The sequence below is a fragment of the Felis catus genome, chromosome C2, assembly GCF_018350175.1.
Source record: "Felis catus isolate Fca126 chromosome C2, F.catus_Fca126_mat1.0, whole genome shotgun sequence".
Taxonomy (NCBI): Eukaryota; Metazoa; Chordata; class Mammalia; order Carnivora; family Felidae; genus Felis; species Felis catus.
The window spans coordinates 75,487,532-75,507,424 of NC_058376.1; the positions used below are offsets into that span (position 1 = coordinate 75,487,532).

Genomic DNA, 19,893 nt, shown 5'->3' on the forward strand with positions numbered 1-19,893 from the left:
CTAAACATTAATGAGATTGGCACACCCCATTTTAAGTGGGCATTATGCCAGTGTAACAGATGGGCCTTGAAATTGTCAGTTGATAGCTTGTGTATAAATCTCTAATATTGTCAAGTGGACAAAGTCTTTAACAAGAAATGTCAAAAATGTTTGTCAGTTGGCTTCCAGATGCCTTACCCATGCATCATTACTCTGCCTCACCATTCTGTAGGTCTCTATAGACTCTTAATAGTCTCCAGAGAAATCACTGTTGAAGTATGTGGATAAAGTATTCCTTGGCAAAATACACCCAGATGACCAGCATTCTCTTCTGCCATTTCTCATCGTTCATTGACTCTTTCTTACCTCCATTACATACCTGCAGCCAGAATTATTTCTATTGAAACTTTATCACTTGCTGTTTTCTTCTTAGAAGGACTTTTATTTCACCTTCACTCAAGAAAGAGAATGAAAACCTCACACATAGTAGGTAATCAAGATATGTTTGCTCTCAGAGGGATGCTGCCTAATCTCTATAGCATGGTTATTCTCACATGGCTTCGACATGTTGACTCATCATTTTTTTTGTCCTTTGAAATTTTTGTCATGTACTTTATTCTTCTTTCTTGTATAACTAATTTCTTTCAGCCACCTAAGCCCTTTGTGAAAGTATAGCCCTCCTATTAGCCTGCCTACGAGATACTTGAACCTAGGCCTGATTATTTATAGTCTTTGCCCAAGACTAAACACTGAACACATTTGTTAACTGCCTTGTGATAATCTTGCTGCCTCATCAGGTCACTTAGGATCCTGTTTATGTTATCAGGATTGCTGATTGATGCCTTTCATTTGCCAAGTAAAATGGCTTTGTGGCCATGGAAAAAAGGTTTATTTCATCAAAATCATTCATATACTTATCAGGTATTAAATAAAACCTTCTAAGTTCCACACGCTGTTCTAGATGCTGGAGATACAACATTGAACAAATAGACATAGCCTTAGACCTTGTGGAGCTTACATTCTGGTGGCAGTTTGAAACTGATATTCTCAGGAGAGACTTTGACCATTTTACAGTGAATACTCATTTATAATGATGAGTTGACTTTAGTATTGTCAACCAAAAAGAGTTCTAAATGGCCAAGTGTTATTTTGTATAATAGATCATCAGTTACAAAAGATGAATAGTAAGAAAATAACGGGGCACACACAAAAAAGTCACAAATTCAATTTATATCCAGCACTCTGGAAGAACACAGTGAATATATAGGGGGAAAAATCTATGTGAACTGGTAATTGATTTGACATATTTAGCAAGGCTCTTTAAATTGTTAATTGTAAGGTAATACATTGTTGTTAACTAACCCAATCATTTATATTGTTTCTGTACATTCTAGTAAGAACCAAAGCTAGAGAATCTGAATATGTCTACATAGCCAATCAATTACATGGGTTAACCAGAATTAGGCTGGAATGTCAATATTGGTGGTTCTCCTCTCATTCGATTGTGTAATATAACTCGTATGGCCATATTATTGTCCAAACTAGGACAGTTTTTTGATGGTGAAATGGGGCACCCCAATATCAGGGATCTAAGTCCACCCAATTCTTGGCATTTTAAAGTAGCAAATTACCAGGCTACTTAGTGTATTTCCCCTCTTCCAAGTTCATCATCAAGCAGGTTCATTATAACTAGGTCAAATAATTTCTTATTAACACTTTCATGAAGTCCTTCTGTTGTTAAAACCTTTCCCACTTTGTGTATGTATTGGTGAGAGAGGCTAGACTCTTTCCTTCCTTCCTTCTTTCCTACTTTCCTTCCTTCCTTCCTTCCTTCCTTCCTTCCTTCCTTCCTTCCTTCCTTTTTTTTTTAAAGGGGAGCAGTGTGAAGGCTTCTAGCCTTGTATTCATAAAACCTATGGGCTAGCTAACTGCCCAACCTCTTCTGTGCTCCCATTACACCTGTGATAATCTCTACCTTATGCCTTACAGTATCTTTTAAAATCATTTATGTTTCTATCACCTTTAATAAGCTCTATGCTTCTGTAGGGCAGAGATCATGTTTTATTCATACTTTAACCTCGCTGTGCCTGTGGTTGCTCATTTTTAAAATACAGATAATAATAGTACTAACCTCCTAGAATCTTACAAAGATAAAATTAATTAAAACATTTGGAATTCTTATAATAGTGTCTGGCATATAAGAAGCTTTTAGTAATCCTAGCTCCATATTATTGTCATCATTATTTCTTATCATAGTGCCCACGGTCAATGTCATATATACAAAAACATGTATACTACATAGTATTAATTCATCAAACATTTATCAGCATTTCCTATATTGAAGACACCATACACTACCAAAATGAGTCAGGAGCCTATTTTTTAGTAAGGATGGAGAAGAGGAATGAGATATGCAGATAAATAATTATAATACAAAATAGAAGGTAATAAGTGATCTAAGACAGGGAAAGATACAGCAACATTGTTTTTTCTAACCGAGAACATTTTCAGATTGAAAGATTCAGGAAGACTGTGGGAGTGAGATGGAAGTGTAGTTGAATCTTGAGGAAAATATAAGATTTGCATATGTATACATTTGTGTTATTGGTGCAAGGAGGTGAAGATATTATAAGGATGACTATGTAAGTAAAAGTATGGAAAGGGAAAATCTTGAGGTTTGCTTATGATAATGGCAAATATTGTCTGCAAGTTAAGTTTGGAGAAGATTTGAAAGGTAGTTTGGATCCAGATAATACAAAGGTCTTGAATTTTTCATTTTTAATTTTGATTTTTGACTTTACACTAAATTTATTTCCCACTTAATAAAGCATCTGGGCTTGAAAAACTGAATAAAAATAATGAAAATTCACCAAGTCAGAGGTTCTCCCTATTGCCATTCACTGTAGATAATGAGAAGGTGGCTATATAAAAAATCATCCTAGACCATTGGGTTCTGAGCTTGGGTCTGCTCAACTATGTGACTCTTATCAAGTCAAGTACTCTTCCTGCCTCTCCATTTGCAATGGTAAATATTAAGGGTGTATATAGATCATTCTAATGGTGTCTTCTTTCCTGAAACTTTTGAGAGGGAAAGAATATGTAATGGGTGCAGTGTTAGGACCAGAAATTATTTATCCCAATGAAATAGGTGATTGTTCCTAAGGACCAACTCTACTCTCACCCTTAATTCTACTTCCTAAACCTATCAAATTTTAAAGAAAGCCCAAGATTTGTGATTTTTCCAAATATTTGCTTGGGCGTGCAATGGGAGAGCCTAAACATTAGTAGATGCTAGGTTGTGGCCTCTGCAATCCCATACTGGAGTGTTTTAATTCCCCAGTGCTGAATGGAGGCAGGCTTTGCTGAGCCATAGCAGTTCAGCAGGAGTCCTCTGCTACTAAATGTCCATGTTTGGTGGAACCCTCATGATTAATATTTGTAATCATGGCCCTAAGGCATTGGAAAATCCCAGTATGCTTTCTGAATCACCAGAAGGAGACTGAATTATAGTCTGCCTCAGGTTTCTTGTTGAGAGTCTATTTTACTGCATTTCAACGGTTTGATAATTGGGATTAGAAGTCTACTGTGGAGGGATCTTTGTGTAATCTGAAGTGTGTGATTAATTTGCACATCTCTCTCTTTAACCACTCCAGATAACAGAGTGTTCTAGGATCCTTTTTATGCCTGAAAATAAGACTTATACTTAAGGAGAGTATATTCTCTTAGGAGAATTTGGACTATTGGAAAAAAAAAAGATAATAAGTACCTACTTTTTTTCCTATTAAACATTTTACAGATTAACTGTAGTGTGGGCTTTAACAAATATTCTGTTAGGAAAGTAGTGCTTCAAGGGATTGTGGCTTTGCAACCCTTCCCTAGAACCTCATATAAGACAAACACTCTTCCTCTGCACTTTTATAAAAATGATTATGGGTACAGTGTTAAAGTGCGTATTATCAATAAGGTAACATCCCACCTTTGGGGACTTTGCTGCTTTGTAGATTGTTGAAAAGAAGGTAAAAAGAACACCTCACAAAGTCCTCAGTGGCTTTGTTGGGAGAACTTTAGAAGTGTTGGAGACTGTTGATGGAACAATTTTGAGGTCAAGGCCAAAGAGATCTTAGGGAAGGAAGCAAACTCCGAGTCTGAGTAGCAGAGAAGCGGGAGAATATTAACCTTTAGTACCTCCATGATGACACCCGTCTCATCCCCAAACAAAGCAAAAACAAATAGGAGAATGCAAAGAGAAATATAAAGTCAGGGGAAGTGGGTAGAGGAAGGGGAAGCATACATCTGGAAAGTTACTGCAGCAAGTAGGAAGAGAACCCCAAACTGTGACCACTAAATAGGATTCATGAATCTCCTCTTCTCTCCCTTCTGCTTCTGAATAAAGCCATACCTAGCTCAGAGACCCTAGCCGCCTCTAAGGCTTCCGTAATCCATCCTGGAAAATCGTACGAAACTGATGCACAATCCCAATCCAATCCATTTTCTAGTTAGCAAAGGAAAATCCGGTCCGGCGTTTATTTTTAGCAGCGCTTCCCAGTGACCGAATGCTACAGCTCCTCAGCTAGGATAACTGAGGACCGTATTGGGGAGAGCGGCGAAGGGGGGCGGGGGAGCGGGAGGCGGCGAAAAGGGGAGGGGGGACGCCCTGCGCATGCGTGCCAGCGCCCATGCAAATCTGCTGTACATCCAGGGAGCAAAGTGGGATGATCTGTCACTACACCTGCAGCACCACGCTCGGAGGACAGCTCCTGCTGGCAGCTTCCAGACCCAGGTAAAAAAAAAAAAAAAAAAAAAAAAAAAAAAAAAAAAAGAAAGAAAACAAAAAAATCTGAGCGGGCACCATGCATGCATTTCAATACCAGATACGCGTCGCAACCCATCCCCTGTAGAGGCAATCTGCTGCTGCTAAGTGTCCTTTGGTGCCTGATTGCAGCTTCAAGGTTTAAGAAATCCCATCTTTCAGGAAGCCTGAGGGGAAGGAAGGAAGTACGGGCGAAATCATCAGATTGGCTTCCCAGATTTGGGAATCTGAAGCGGGCCCACATCTTCCGGCCAACTTCCATTGAACTTCCAGCACTCGAAAGGGACCGAAATGGAGAGCAAAGGTATGTGGTTGTCCCCATCGGGGGACTTCCCGCTGGATGTGCGTGTGGCCAGGGCAGTCCTCAGCGAGGGGACTGCAGTGCTTGGGGAGCGAGCATCATACTAGGTCGATAGGAGGAGATGCTATGTCCGTTGCAGCACCAGGGGAGTGTGGCAGGAAGGCGACTTCTTTTTAACTCCCACAGCTTGGAAGACAGTGTTTAATACTCCATCAGTTGCGTAGTGAAGTGTGATGAGTTTTTTTTTTTTTTTTTCTTTTTGGGTGGGTGGGGGGAGAGTCTTTAGATGATGGGGGAGGAGAGATGTGTTGGTAAAGCAGTTTCTTTTCTGTAGAGTGGATGGGCTCAAATAATATATTTCATTTGCTTTAGGATTGCTGGCAGGCATGTTTGTATCTGATATACAGTAATGCATTGCTATTAAAAAATGTTTGGATTTCTTCACCCCCACCCCATAAAGATGGTATTTCTGGGCGTGTATGACCACATCCTACTGCATTTTGAATATATATCAGCAGACAAATTGGGTCTATTTGAAACAGTGTGCGTTAGAACTGACCTCTAAGGAGAACAGTGTATCAGAGTACTGCTTGGCTCCCAAGCGTGATGCATTTACTAGTTCTGGACATGAATATATTAATATTCTCCTCATAAGCAAATCTGCATACTATACACATACGAACTGGTAAATGAACTATAAAAATCAACTTGTGATGCCATATTTAACAAACAAAATGACTATTACAGTTGTAAGGCTGATTATCCTTCGGGTTTAACTCCATCTATGCAGGTTTCTTCCTCCTCCTCCTCCCCCTCCTCCTCCTCTTTCTCCTCCTCTTCCTCCTCCTCCTCCTCCCCCTTCAAACACCCACCAGGTTGCAAGAACCTTGAGTGATGTGGTCAGATACCCAGTAGGAATATTGGATGTATTTAATTCTGGTGAAATCAGAAGAAATGATGTCAACTTTTATGAAACTATATTCATTACCCAGAACTCGAGAAGCTATATTTGAAACAAGGTTTTATTTTTAAACCAGGAATGTCAGTCATCGTGGCAATGTGCTCAGATCAGGGAATGGTGGGGGGTTACCTATTTCTGAGCTGACTAGTAAAAACAGAGTGTCAAACAATAGCAGGTATATGTTCAGTAAAGTATTTTAAGTATTTAATTAGAAGAGTTCAGTATTTGAACCTAGGAGAGCATTTACAGTATGAAAAGAACTGAATTAACATGGATTTACACTAGTTGGCAATTTTCAAATTAGACAGATTATCTTTAGGATTTGCTGATGGGCATTTCTATGTTCAATAATGATGTACCTACATGAGAGAGTCCATGTCTCTTATATAGATGAGGCATATATTTATTAACTCTTGTGTAATCCGTTTTTAAATGAGAAGCCAGTTTTAACTCATAGAGATCTGTAATATTCTAGTTGATTATTTCTGGAACATAAGTTAACAACAGAGAGTATCATTTTACTCTAAAGCAGTTTTTTTTTTTTTTTTTGCACTTAGATGACACCTGCTATTTGGTTATTAAACTTTATTTGGCAAGGGTTCTGAGTAACACTTTTGCTTCCAATTTATATACTAATTTTTGATCCACCATATACAGAGGATGTATCTCTTAGTGATTGTTTTTTACTTCCCTTCTTTGCCCATAAAATATGCTACATGTCACTCAAAGTGCCAGGTGATTTATATCTCAGGTTGATAACAGTAGCGTTCTAGCCATAAGTACTGCCAATCTTGGGAATTTGGAATGGAGAAAGAATCTCAGAAATGTATCTGAGAAGAATCACGCCAGAAGTTGTATGCCAATCCAGATCGCAGTGATACAGGCATGATTCACAGCACTGACCCAAAGGCAATGAAGAATTTTGCCTTTATTGTGGTCGTTTTGCAGTGGTACCAAATTGCTTCAGGCACAAGACACAGTGAAAGTCCTTTTGCGTTTAGTTCTTAGACTTCCTTTAAAAAAACGAATTAACCAGGTAGTGATCATATTAAGAATGGCTAATTACTTACACATTAGCTTCACTTTCTAAGTTGAGGCAAATGGCACAGGAAAAATGGTAGCTAACTTGAAATTTTTATTATAGAAGAAAAAAAAGTATATTGAGAGAAGTATATCCATATCTCATTCTAATTGATGCATCTTTCATACTTTATGCTCTCATGCACAAACTTCCTTCCCCCGCAGATTTAAATCTAATTCTAGGAAGACATTCTCAAATGTAAGTACATATAATTTTCTTTTCTATTGGAAACTCTTTTAACATAGATTCAAAGAGTGTTACTGAATGATTCAGTTGAGGGTTCAAGAGTTCTTCATTTCAGAAAAAAAAAAATCTAATGGCCCAATTAATCTTGAATCTTGTTGCCAGCATTTGACAACCTTCACATTACCTCCAGCATTTGAAAACCTTTCTTAGAACACTTGTCCAGAGTCTCTAGCAGAACATCAGGTTACAAATAGGATAAAAATTTTTTGCTTCCTTATTACTTTGCATCACTTCCTATCATCCAGGGTAAGGAGGAGAGGAAAATAAATCAATTGACCTAGCAACCAATCATGATCTAATTTCAGTGATTTTTATGCACCATGATAATTAATATTGCCTCAAAGATTTGGGTTGGTTCACAGTCTGACCAGCTTTGACAGAATTTATGTCTTGCAGTGGTTCACAAACTTTGCTACACATTAGAATCATCTGGCATGCTTTTTAAACATCCTCATGCCTGGCCAAATCCCTACCACTGACATCAGAATGTTGAGGTGTAAGAGAGGCACAGGTATTTTTTAAAGACGCCAGGTGCAGCAATGTTTGGACACCACTAATTTGGATTCTTGATAATCAAAGTGTGATTTGAAGACTAGCTTTTTAGAAGTACAGAATCTGGATTTTTATTCTAGGCTTACTGGACCAGAATCTGATTTTTAACAACATCCCCAGGTAATGTACATGCCCATTAAAGTTTGAGAAGCCTTGATTTAGAGTGACGCAAGAGGTTCTCTGTCCCTCTCTCTCATCTTCTTTTTGCCTTTTTCTGCCTGCACCACATCTTTTCTTTGTCTAGCTAGGTTCTAAACCTCCGGCTGGCATATTAGAAACACCTGTGGAGCATTTAAAGCATAAAGATGCTTAGGGCACACCTCTAGACATTCTGATTTAATTGGTTCCGGAGTGGAACCTGGGTGTAGGTATTTTTGAAAAGCTCCCCGGTGATGCTAATAGCTAGCCAGAATTAACCACTGGTCTAGGTCTTTGCTATTCAAGGTGTGGCCAATAGACAAGCAGCATTAGCATCATCTGGGAACTTGTTAGAAATTCAGAACGCCAGGCCCTACCCTAGACTTACTGAATCAACATGCATTTCAGTAAAATCTGCTGGTCATTTGCATGCACATTAAAGTGGGAGAAGCACAGGTCTAGGTCTTAGGGAACTGATTGTATCTAAGACTGCCACCTCCGTATAGAGGATGTGATATCCTCTAATCAGTACGGAAGCTCCTGGATATGTGGTCATGTTATAGGTCTTTGGTTGCTTTTGGAAAGAATGGGAATGAGATGGAAAAGACATTGCTTGTTTTATGGTTAGATCAGAAAATGGATTCACTTTTAAATACCCTCTCTGCTCTTCCTCAAGCCATTTAACTTTCAACCCCCGATTATCTTTGAACACTTATTCTGTAGGTCCATTCTGAGCTTCTGACAATATCCCGGTATTAACCCAGGGTAGTGTGATATTAGACTGCTTAAATCAAGGTATGTCTTAGAGTGAATATTGCCTTAACCTCTTCCCATGGGCCTATGGCCCTGTTTAACTCCTTTGAGATTTATTTGATGTGCCCCTTGCTCCACAAAATCTTCCCTGACCTCCCTGCCATCTAATTGGTATTTTGTTGGCATACTTTATGTGACCTAAGTATTGTTTTTGTCTCCCACATAATGCATTTCCTACAATCAGCATTGCAATCTTTGTGTTCTTTATTTAAACAAGTATTTACTGAATACCTGCTATATTCTCAATGTGCCTGCTTCTGAGACTAAAAGAAAACTAAGGTGCAGTCCCCAGTCTTAAGATCTCCTTCTCATGACTCCACTAATAGATTAACCTTCCTGCAGGCATCATCTGAACTTCTTACTATCCTGCAGCTACCCAGCTGCCTGCTTCAGCTAAAACATTTTTGTTTACCATAGCGGAGTTCTGGTTACATATGTTGGCCTGAATGGCCTGACTTAGTTTACCATGCCATGTTCATGCATTCAGTAGAGAGTAAATCAAGAGAGGTGAAAGATGTTTGGGTACCAGAAACATCAGTTTTGATTCCAGAACATAGAAGGCAGTGACCTGACCTGCTTTCTCTGTAGAGAACTGCACATGTATTCCCAGTGAAGATTCAACTCTCTTCTGGGTTTCACATCAACCATTAGAGTCGAACCAGGGGCATGAACCAATATATTTAAGGCACAGAACAGTTGTTTCTCTGAAACCAGAGTGACTCACTTTGTAGGAGAGAAGGGAAATGTATCTGTAGTAACTAGTTGAGCAGATCTGGGAAGTGATTTTAAGAAAAGCTATTTCATGCTTTAAAAAAAAATCCCAAACTCTGAGGCCATTGTGGTGGGATAGGTAAAATATAATGCAGTAAAAAACATAACAATAGAAGAGGCATTGGGCATGAGATCCTTTTTGCTACCCCAGCTCTAATAAGTAACCTTGGGCAAATCATTTTGTTTCTCTTCTGAGTCTCATGATTCTTAACGTTGTAAAGGGAGTTCATTTCATTGAATTCAAAAGGTTTACTTAGTTGCTGCATTGTTCCAAGAGCATTGTTAAATGCAGGGTATGGGGATATAAATAGTGCATTGACTTGCCCTCTAGGAGCTTCCTTCTGTTCTGGAGACACATGAACAGACTCAGGAGCTGTTTATTTCCAACATCGTATGTCTTTTCCTTATTCATTTTTCAGTGCTGGTGGTTGCCCAGAGGCTAGAGTATAAAGTCTTACAGTGATTAATGGCCTCTATAGGGACACTTGACATTCCACAGCAGCAGTGCCTACCTTTTGTTCCCCTTTTGGTTTATCTAAACAAAATTATTGTGTGGGGAAAACATCTGAACTCAAGCTAAGTATCTATTCTAAAAGCGGTCTGGCTGACCAGCTACCTTGCCAGTAACCTACTGTCTGATTTAGGCGCTGATTGTCAGGTGTGTTAGCATCAGGAATGAGCCCAGAGGTGGCAGCAAGCAGTGCCACCCCTTACCTCTGTCTCTATGCCTTTAAGCTTCTGAAGTACTGACCCTATTAGGTATGCTGTCTTGTACCCATTACATGGACCAGTAGTGGTAAATTGGATTTTCTGACTTGTCATGTTTTAACTGCCGCAAATAACATTCATGAGACACTTTGTATTCTTTCTAGGGGCTTTTAAGACATATCTCCCTTCAAACCCTGTGATTAGGCATTTTAACTTCATTTTATAGATAGCAAAAACAGAGGCTCAGAAAGACTAAGTGACTTAGGCAACTCATCTTTGTTTCTCTGTGAAATAAGAATTACTGTACCCACCCCAAACCCCGCACTATAATATCATGATTATGAAATTAAACGCATACCAGTAAAGCATGCAGAGTTCTGTAGAATCACACTTAGTCTTTTGTTATTATTAGATGTGTTTGTCTTTTCCCTAGAATGTGAGATCCTGGAGGGAAGGAATTGGTCCTTTGCTACCTTTGTAGTTTTAGAAGCCAATGTGTCGCATGGATACTCAACAAATCTTCCCCGTTGATTTCTGCAAAGGCTTTAATTTACTAAAAGGGATTTCTTCTGTGCTTAGTCTATATTTCTATAGTAACTCCTTGAACACCTGAATTTGTATCTGTTTTGCTAGGACTTAGTTGTGAGGCAGTTATATAATAACATCGTGTGGGTTTGGGGATGGGGATAGATTGGGTCAAGTATTACACCTTGAATGGTTTAAAATACAGACAGTGTAAAATCTGATGACTAATAGCATTCTCCATCAGGGGTGCACATCAAAATCATTAGGTATGCATGGTACACAGCATTGGGATATTTAAGAAGCACCTCAGATTGTTAGGGTGTGCATCCTCAATTAGGAACCAATAGATAAGCCATGGAGGGGGGGAATTAATATGAAAATATAACATGTACCTGAGTCACTCATCAGGAACACTACAGGACTCCCACTGCCTGGATCTTGACTATTATTATCTTAAGTGTTAAGAGAGTGTGACACATAGACAAGAGACCTAATTCCTATACTATAGGCTTGGGATAGAAAATAGACAGGTCAATAGACTGTGGGTGTCTGAGGCTAAGAAGACACATCATTTCCCCCAATTATCTTCATCTCTGCATTAGCATCCTTGCACTTAGAACATGGTGGATTTTTTTTTCCCAGGATCTATGTCTATAGTTCTAATTTTAGTTTGCTCTTCTCTCCAGTTACTTTTTCAAACAATCTTTGTCTCCTTGTCTTTGGGAATGTGGGATTCCCACCCCAGAGGAGGCCATGGTATTTCACTCCTGTGATACAATTGAGGGTACCTTGGAAGAAGTCCCAAAGGACACCTGTTGCTCCTCCACAGACCCTTGTTCTTTTCCCCCTTTTTTACAAATCATAGACTGGCTTCTTAACTGAGACAAACCCCATCACCAGTGATTCAGAGAGTGCAGATAATCGGAAAGTGGACTTTAAACTATGCAAAAGAAGGATACGAAGTTGTTATTTTGTAGTTGGGGTTTTTGTTGCTCTCCTCATTGTGGATTGCCATTAGCCTGAGAAGCAGCCCAAAGGGACGGACTGCAAAAAAAAAAACAAACTCAGAAGCTTTTACAGGCCATTCAGAAGATAACTAAATGTATCAGATTCCCTTTACCAGAAGGTAGGAGGAAGCAGCAATGCCAATCTGCCAATAATGTGTCTCTTCCTACCCCATTCATTCTTACAGTTATCACCCGTGTGAAATGGTTTTTCTTGAACCCTTAAATACTGATAATATTCAAACAGGTGGAGCAAACCTCAACAGAGGGCAAATTGGGACATTCTTTTTCAACTTTTTGGAAACCAAAAACCTAGATATGTTTCTGGCTTTAAAAAAAATGACATAATCATTCTAATTGTTAACATCTAGAAAGTTTAAAATTAAATTATTCGAGCAGTTTTCTCCTAAGGCACTTCTTTCATTTCAAAATATTTTTAACATTTCTAGTACTATTTAAAATTGAATTTGATTTGCTTCTTTTTCTCTTCTGGGATTTAAAGGAGAAGTATTTGCTACGTGTCAAGAGAAAGGTTGCCATGCAAATCATGCTTCATTTGCAAGTCTACAAATGATTTAAAAGGAGATGACATAGGTACTTTTTACCTGTGGACTTTGCATTGGCATCAGCATAAAAAAGCAAAGTGATGATGCAAATAGAGCAAACCCCTCAATAATACTGAGGCAAGGGAGACAACTAAAGCAATTTTAAAACAAGGCAGTTGGTTGATTTATTTAATAAGCAGTACTTATTGATTACCTAGTATGTGTTTGGATTCTCTGAGTTTTTCAAACTGGGGCATGCACACTAAAGGGATTGCAAACTGATGTGATCCACTGAGGCACAGAAAACATGCTGCATGTTCTGATGAAATAAAACTAAAACCATGAAACAAACTCTTAACAAACTGCGGATTGATGGAGGGAGGTGAGAAAATGGGTTAAATAGGTGAGGGGGATTCAGGAGGGCACTTGTGATGAGCACTGGGTGTTGTATATAAGTGATGAATCACTGTATTTTACACCTGAAACTAATATTATAGTATGTTAACAATCTTGAAACAACAAATAAATAAATAAACAAATAAATAAAGTACTTTAATTAAAAAACACACAACAAAACTAATATTGGGCTAGATGCTAGAAAACCTCCCTTCAGGTTCTAGTCCCTGTATTCAATGGAAGAACTGGGGAATAATCTCTTCCATCTCCTCTCTGGAGCTCAGGGTCCTAAGTCTTTTTTTTTTTTTTTTTTTTTTTTAAACTTGATTTGCCTATTGTTTTCTATTTTCTTATTACAGAGAAACTGCTCTTTCAGCTACTTTGTGTTCTTCCTTTACTTGGTCCTGTTTAGACTTGACGTCTACGGAAAATACAACGGGGTGGTCATTACTACCACATTAATTTTAAAGACACACTATAGGTCTGAGCTAGATTTTTAATACTGTGAGTTGTGTGACTGACATTGCTAGGTCTATTGGTGAGTTGAGCAATTTATTTGGTTCCAAGTGAGAAAGGACTAAGATGAGGAGGTCAATTGCTACTTGGCTGGCATTTGTAGATTGCATGATTATGACCACAAATAGGCCCAGGTATGTCGGAACTGAGTGGGGGCTGCGGGAGCCTTGTGGCAAAGACCCTGGCTGGGGAATCTGAAGATTTGGATTGAATCCTGCTTCCTGCCCCAACTGTTAATTTAGAGTTGCGCTGTCTTTGTTTCTTCATCTGTGAAACAAGGGTGGATTAGAGGCAAGATTCATTTCATCTCTGGGATTGTCAGAACCAGCATTTGTGAGGTATTTATGTAGGTACCACAGTGGATAAATTCTGTTTAAGGATTTATGGTTGGTGCCTTGGTCTCCTATTTCTTTGGCTATCTGAGTGACATTTTCTCAACAGATTGTATGTTATGCTTTTTTTTTTTATCCTCACACGGGTCTTCTTTACAATTAAGATTAGTTTATTTATAAATCAGTCATATGTGAAGTTGATTTGGTAGATACGGTTTTCTCCTTTCTCCCACCCTAACCAGCACCTCACCCCTAAAAAAAGGAAAGACAAACAGAATAATGCCAAGAAACCCAAGTGCTGAGTGTTTTACTGACGTAATAGAAGGAGATTTGATTTTCTTATAGCCCTCAATCAGCAGTAATATATTATTAAAAAATAATTGCGCTCAGTCCTTCAGTCTTCAAACAATTAAAAAACCGATAACTATCTCTTCTGATATTTGATTAGCTACAGATCATTTCAGATAGAAGATACATTTTCACTTCCAGATGAAAGTTATCCAAAGTCTAAGAGTTTCATGGTTAATAAGCTGAATTTCTTGAACGCACCAAGAATGAAATACAGTGATGAGGTGGAAATTTGACAGCCATTGACATGTTTATGAACATGAGTTACAATCAGAAATACTTGTGATATGATGATCCTTATAAAAAACAGTGATGTGGTTATATGTACTGATTTCATTAATGTAGAATTTGTATGTCCATGGACAAAGAGTAGATTGTAATTTGCAAAAAAAGTGGCAATATTTGGGTAATGCTAATTGAATTATGAATGGATTTTTCCCCATTTTCAAAATTTTCACCAATATTTAAGTTTCTTGTTGTTGTTGTTGTTAATAAAGCATAGGTACACTGGGTATTGGGTTCAGTGATAATCTTTTAAACAAATCTACTCAAACTGAACTCAAGCAAATCCATGCTTCATGGTTTTATGCTTTATTCATGTGAGACATTGAAAGGACATTTGAAGAGATAATTGCCTTTTGAAATAATGTTAATGTAGCTTTTGCTATGTACCAAGCACTGTGTTTTACTGTATATTGACTCATTTAATCCTGATAACAATCCAGTGATTCAGGCACTATTGTTGTTCCTATTTTAGGAAGTAAAAAAACCAGGGATAGAGACTGTAAGTAACTTTCCCAGATTACACAGCTAGTAAGTGGCAGACTGGCTTTATCATCTGTGAGTTTAACCCCTACTGAAAGTCGAAGGCATATTTTGCTCTAGTCTGGTGAGTCTAGACTTATCTTTGTTATTGAAAACTAGCCCATCTTTGCACACACATGTTAAATGTGTACATTTTATTAAGTTTTAGGATGCCTGATCTCTGTAGGCTCAGTCTCCCCCAAGCTTCGGGCCAGTGAGAGTAGACTTGGGGCATCACTGGAAGTTCCTGCCTGGTATCAGGTGGGTATGAGAAAGAGTCCTTTGTTCTTGTATGCCTTCTGTTGACTTCTAAACCCAATGGCTTAACTAACCATGGGGTTACAATTACCATTTTTTATTTTTATCTCACCTCCAATAGCTGTCCTGCATATCTGGGAAGCTCAGTGGTATGGTAGAAAGATTATAAGGCTTGAAGTCAGGGGCTCCTGGGTGGCTCAGTCGGGTGAGTGTCTGACTTCAGCTCAGGTCATGATCTCATGGTTCGTGGGTTCAAGCCCCGTGTCGGGCTCTGTGCTGACAGCTCAGAGCCTGGAGCCTGCTTCAGATTCTGTGTCTCCCTCTCTCTCTCTGCCTCATCCCCGCTTGTGCTCTGTCTCTGTCTCTGTCTCTCTCTCAAAAATAAATAAACATTAAAAAAAAAAAGACTTGAAATCAGACATAACAACTAGCAACTTGTTAATCCCTATGGCTTGAGCAGGATTTGTCTCTGTGTCTTTGCCTCCTCATCTGTACAATGGCTGTTTCAAAATTGATGGGGCAAGGAAAGAAAATATATATAAAGAACCAAGTCTAAAATCAGTAGTCAATAATAACAGCTGTTGCTGTTGAGGTTATTATTTGATCCTTAGGCTTACACCTTCCTCTTTTCCTGAATGGGGCTGGATTCTTGTCTCAAACTCCTAATTATTACCTTAGCTTTGTTCCATAGAACTAGATGCAGCTATTGGTGTCCTTAATACCGCATGAACATTCCTGATACATGACAGGATTCCTACTTGATGCTGGAAGCTGCTACCTTTCTTACTCTTAATGACACATTCCTTCCTTTCCCATCATTCTCCTCCTCCTCCTTTGACATGAGGTGTAATGGATCTAGAATTGGTTCCATTCCTCCTCACTCTTCTTTAGACTGCTAACCTTGCTGCCCTCAGTGGTTTTCTCCTTTATCCTGCCTAACTCCAATTTACTCATTTTTGTTTGGTTGGAGCCACCAGAATGCCATGCAACAATGGTATATTGTTCCAAACCATAGTTTTCAAGACATAGTGTTTATATCATGCTATAAAAATTAAAGAGTAGTGACACTGATTGGTTAATCCATTGATCTGCTTGACAGAATTTTACTAATTTGTCCCCATTGTCTGACCTAAAATGCGGTCCAGTTTCCTCAGCTTGTGTAGACAAGCTAAACTTCTCTTGTACCTTGTTATTGAGTATAGAAATAAATGTGTATTTTGCTGATATTTGAGGAATGTCAGAATAAGGGATCATGGGTAGCATTGTCATGAGGAAAACATATAGCTTAAAAGAGTAAGATTATGTCTAAAAAATCACCCCAGTACAACCACACCAGTTAGTTAGTTAATACAAAGTTGTTATTAATAATGTAAATAAATAATACATGTATACAAATAATGTATGTTTGGAAGTGTCCATTTATCCATTTCTCTGTATCACGCACATTGGTTGCCATTGGGATTAAAAATGGAAAAAAGACCTTTTCTGACCTCACGAAGACCTTATAGACAAACTTTTGAAGGTAGACACAAGCAGGAGTCTGGGAAGAGCTGACTGCTGGTGATGCATGTGAAAATTTAGATTAAAATTTAAATTTACTCTTAATATCACATCTTCTGTGTGGATTGCTCTGGCTAGGTGTTATAGGACAGAGACCAATGATTATGACAAGGTTTATACCCTTTGCTATTACACCAGATACAGAAATATAATCCATGGGAACACAGAGAAGGGAGTTGGCATTTGAGTTTGGTCTTGCAGAAGGAATGGAACTGACATATTGTAAAACTATTCCAGGCTGATGGAATAGTATAATCAAAGGTATAGATTAATTGGCAAACATGTTACAACTTGGAAAACATTAAGTGGTTGGTTAATTCATTCATCTAGCAAATATTTGTTATGCTGGATACCGTTCCAGGATACTGTTCCACTGTACTGAGTATAGTAGTGAGAAGACAAAGTCCCCACCCTCATGAAGCAGGTAGGTTTGGGGACACGGTACAGTGAATGAGGAATCATGAAAGATTAGGGGAAATTGTGGAAGCCTGTTACAAATTACGTAATGTAGATGATGATAATGTACATTTAAAACATTAATTAATATAATTATCTTTAAAAATTAGATTCCCAGGGCTTTTAGAGTATAATTCTACTTGCAAAGCTTCAGTTATTCCCTTGCTTTTCAAGAAAACATCCACTTTACAAAGCAAGGCATACCTATAAACATACTGCCATGGCCAGAGAAAATACTGTGATCCAGTATTTTACTCTATGACTTTTGCCAGTCTCTGATGCTAAGACACTTCCCTTGCTTAATGGAACAGTGAATTTCACTTCTGGTCACTTTTGGCTTTCAATCCCCTGAAATTTTTGCATTGCAAATTACAAATTGGTATTTAGGAGAAAGGTCCAGAGAATCATTTTGAAATGTGTCAGGTTCAAAAACCATACCTTGAAGGTCTATAAATTATTATCAAGTCTCAGAATTATGATTACAGGGCACAAATGACACAAGTACTAATATACGTGTATTTTGCAACTATGTTATATCAGACTCTTCAAACTCTCCTACCCTTAATATATGAAGACTCATGTAAGAAATATGTTTGACTTAAACCTTACCATCACTCTTTCAATGGCATATTTTGTTTTTCTAGCTATCTTTCTTTAGGGAATATAAGGAAGTTAAAAAGAGTAGTTTCTGAACCCAATTCTGTTTTTGATTTTTGTCTGTACATTTTCTATGTGAAGAAATTGGGCAAGGTTCCTAAATCTCCCTAGCTATGGATTTTATCATTCATATAATGGTGCTAATAATAGTATCTATTAAAGGAGATGTTTTGAGGATTAAATGAGATGACATATTAAAGTGTTTACTACACTGCCTGGCATGTAGGAAAGACTCAACAAAACATAGCTATGATTAAATATCTCAAAACTGCCTCATTATAACCTCTGGTACAAAATTATAGCCATGGCTTTTGCTGAGTCTGATGGATTCATGTTTGCTTAATTATTTAAATGAATTCCAAGCATAGTATTCCAGTCTGAACTTTTAGTTGTAACTCAACATAGAGCTGCAAAATACAGTAACCCCTCAAAGATACCACTTTTGGATCAAAGTCTTCAAACTGTTCCAGGAAGACACTTCCTGTCAAATTGGACAGCGATAATCAATGGTTGAAATCTAGAATACCATCTTATATAGAGAAGGTCTCATCCTGGCTGGTGAAAGATTTATGAACAAGATTTCAAAATTGAAGGTCAGCAGATGATTTTCATCTAATAGCCATAAGGAGCAGTTAGACAGATGGCAAAGACAGCCTTGTCTTTTCTCTGAGCAACCTCTTTTGATCTTGACTGGCCATGAATCATGTCTCAGTGAGGAGGTGAGGGTGTTGGGAGCAGGCTGCAGCCTCCTAAGATACTCATTCCTTTAAGAATGTTTCTGGAACAAAAGAGTTATAAAGACAATCCCTCATGAATAAAATTTGAGGTGATTTCTTCCTTTGCTTTTTTTTTTTACTTATTATTTTTGTCACAGTTCTAGAAAGCGTATTATCCAAGATAGTTTCTTGTCTCCTCCCTCATTTTTTTTCTCTTCAGAAACAATCACTTTCAACTCTTTTTGATATTTATTCTCATATTCTAAATAATATAATATTCTTGCTGCCTCTCAATTTCTCAGATCTGTTGTTGATGTCCTGCCATGGAAATGAACTTTCCATCTCTTTTCATGATCACATTCTCACCCTTACAGGCATCCTTCTAGCCTGCCATCTTCCCAAGGCTGTTACTTTGTTACTTTGGTTAGATCGGGTTTTAGTAGTTAATTATTATGACCTGGTAAATACTTTTTATGACTAACCAAGTTAAACTATCATTACTCTTCCTTTCCTCTTAAGATTTTGTGTTTTTTCTCTGATTGATAGCTGTCTTGTTTTTTTGTTTGCTCAGCTCTCTGTGTACTTTTCACTATTTAACTACAGGTCTCTCTGCCAGTGTTCTGAATCTCATCTCAAGACATTCAGTTGTAGAGATAATTCTATCAAGGTCATCTTCTTGAAGTGATCTCTCTCAGTACTTTTTGACTTGATTCTATATGTGCTCTTTTCCTTTGATGCCCTGTACATGGGTTTGATTTTGGAATCTTCCTTTCCACCACCATGGAAAATCTCTGCAGGTCTCTTTGCTTTGATCTCTTGTTCTCCTGTATCCTCTGTATTCTTCTCTCCCTTATTTTGGGGGAATAAATTTTCCAGTGACTTCCTGAAAAAAAAAAAGATACATAATAGTTAAACTTGAAATATCTGAAATATCTTTGTGATATCTGAAAATACCTTCATTCTTTCCTCATTTGAATAATAATTTGGTAAAGAATTTTAGTTTGAAAATCATTTTCCTGAAATGGCACTGCTATAATATCTTTTTTGTCTTTCACTTTGGTTGTTCTGGTCTGATGCCATTCTGATTCTTTGTTTTTTGAACAGACTGATTTTTTTTCTCTTTGAAAACTTACAGGATCTATTCTTCTTGGCTGAGTTCAGAAACTTTATGAAGATTTGCCTTGTTGTGGTTTAATATTTACCCATTAGGCTGGGCACTTAGCAGGCTTCCTTAATATGGAAACTCATTCTTTACATCTAGAAAACTTTACTGAATATTTTTTTCTTGGTAATTTCTTCTTCTGCCCCTCCTCGTCCTCCTCCTTTGTTACTGTTCGATTCCAGCTTTTTGGAAATCTTATTACTGAGATATTGATATCCTGAATTTCTTATTTGATGTTTTTATTTTTCATATAT

At 37.9% G+C, this 19,893-nt stretch overlaps 1 protein-coding gene across 1 annotated transcript in view; it reads left to right on the plus strand.

Annotated features, from left to right (window-relative positions):
• Positions 1-4,638: 4,638 nt before the first annotated feature.
• The window catches only part of FGF12 (fibroblast growth factor 12), a 560,445-nt gene continuing 545,190 nt past the window's right edge, over positions 4,639-19,893 (plus strand). The window contains exons 1-2 of the mRNA XM_011286026.4: positions 4,639-4,759; positions 4,952-5,093. Coding sequence (XP_011284328.1) covers positions 5,081-5,093 — 13 coding nt within the window. The 5' untranslated portion in view covers positions 4,639-4,759; positions 4,952-5,080. The remainder of the gene's footprint in view (positions 4,760-4,951; positions 5,094-19,893) is intronic.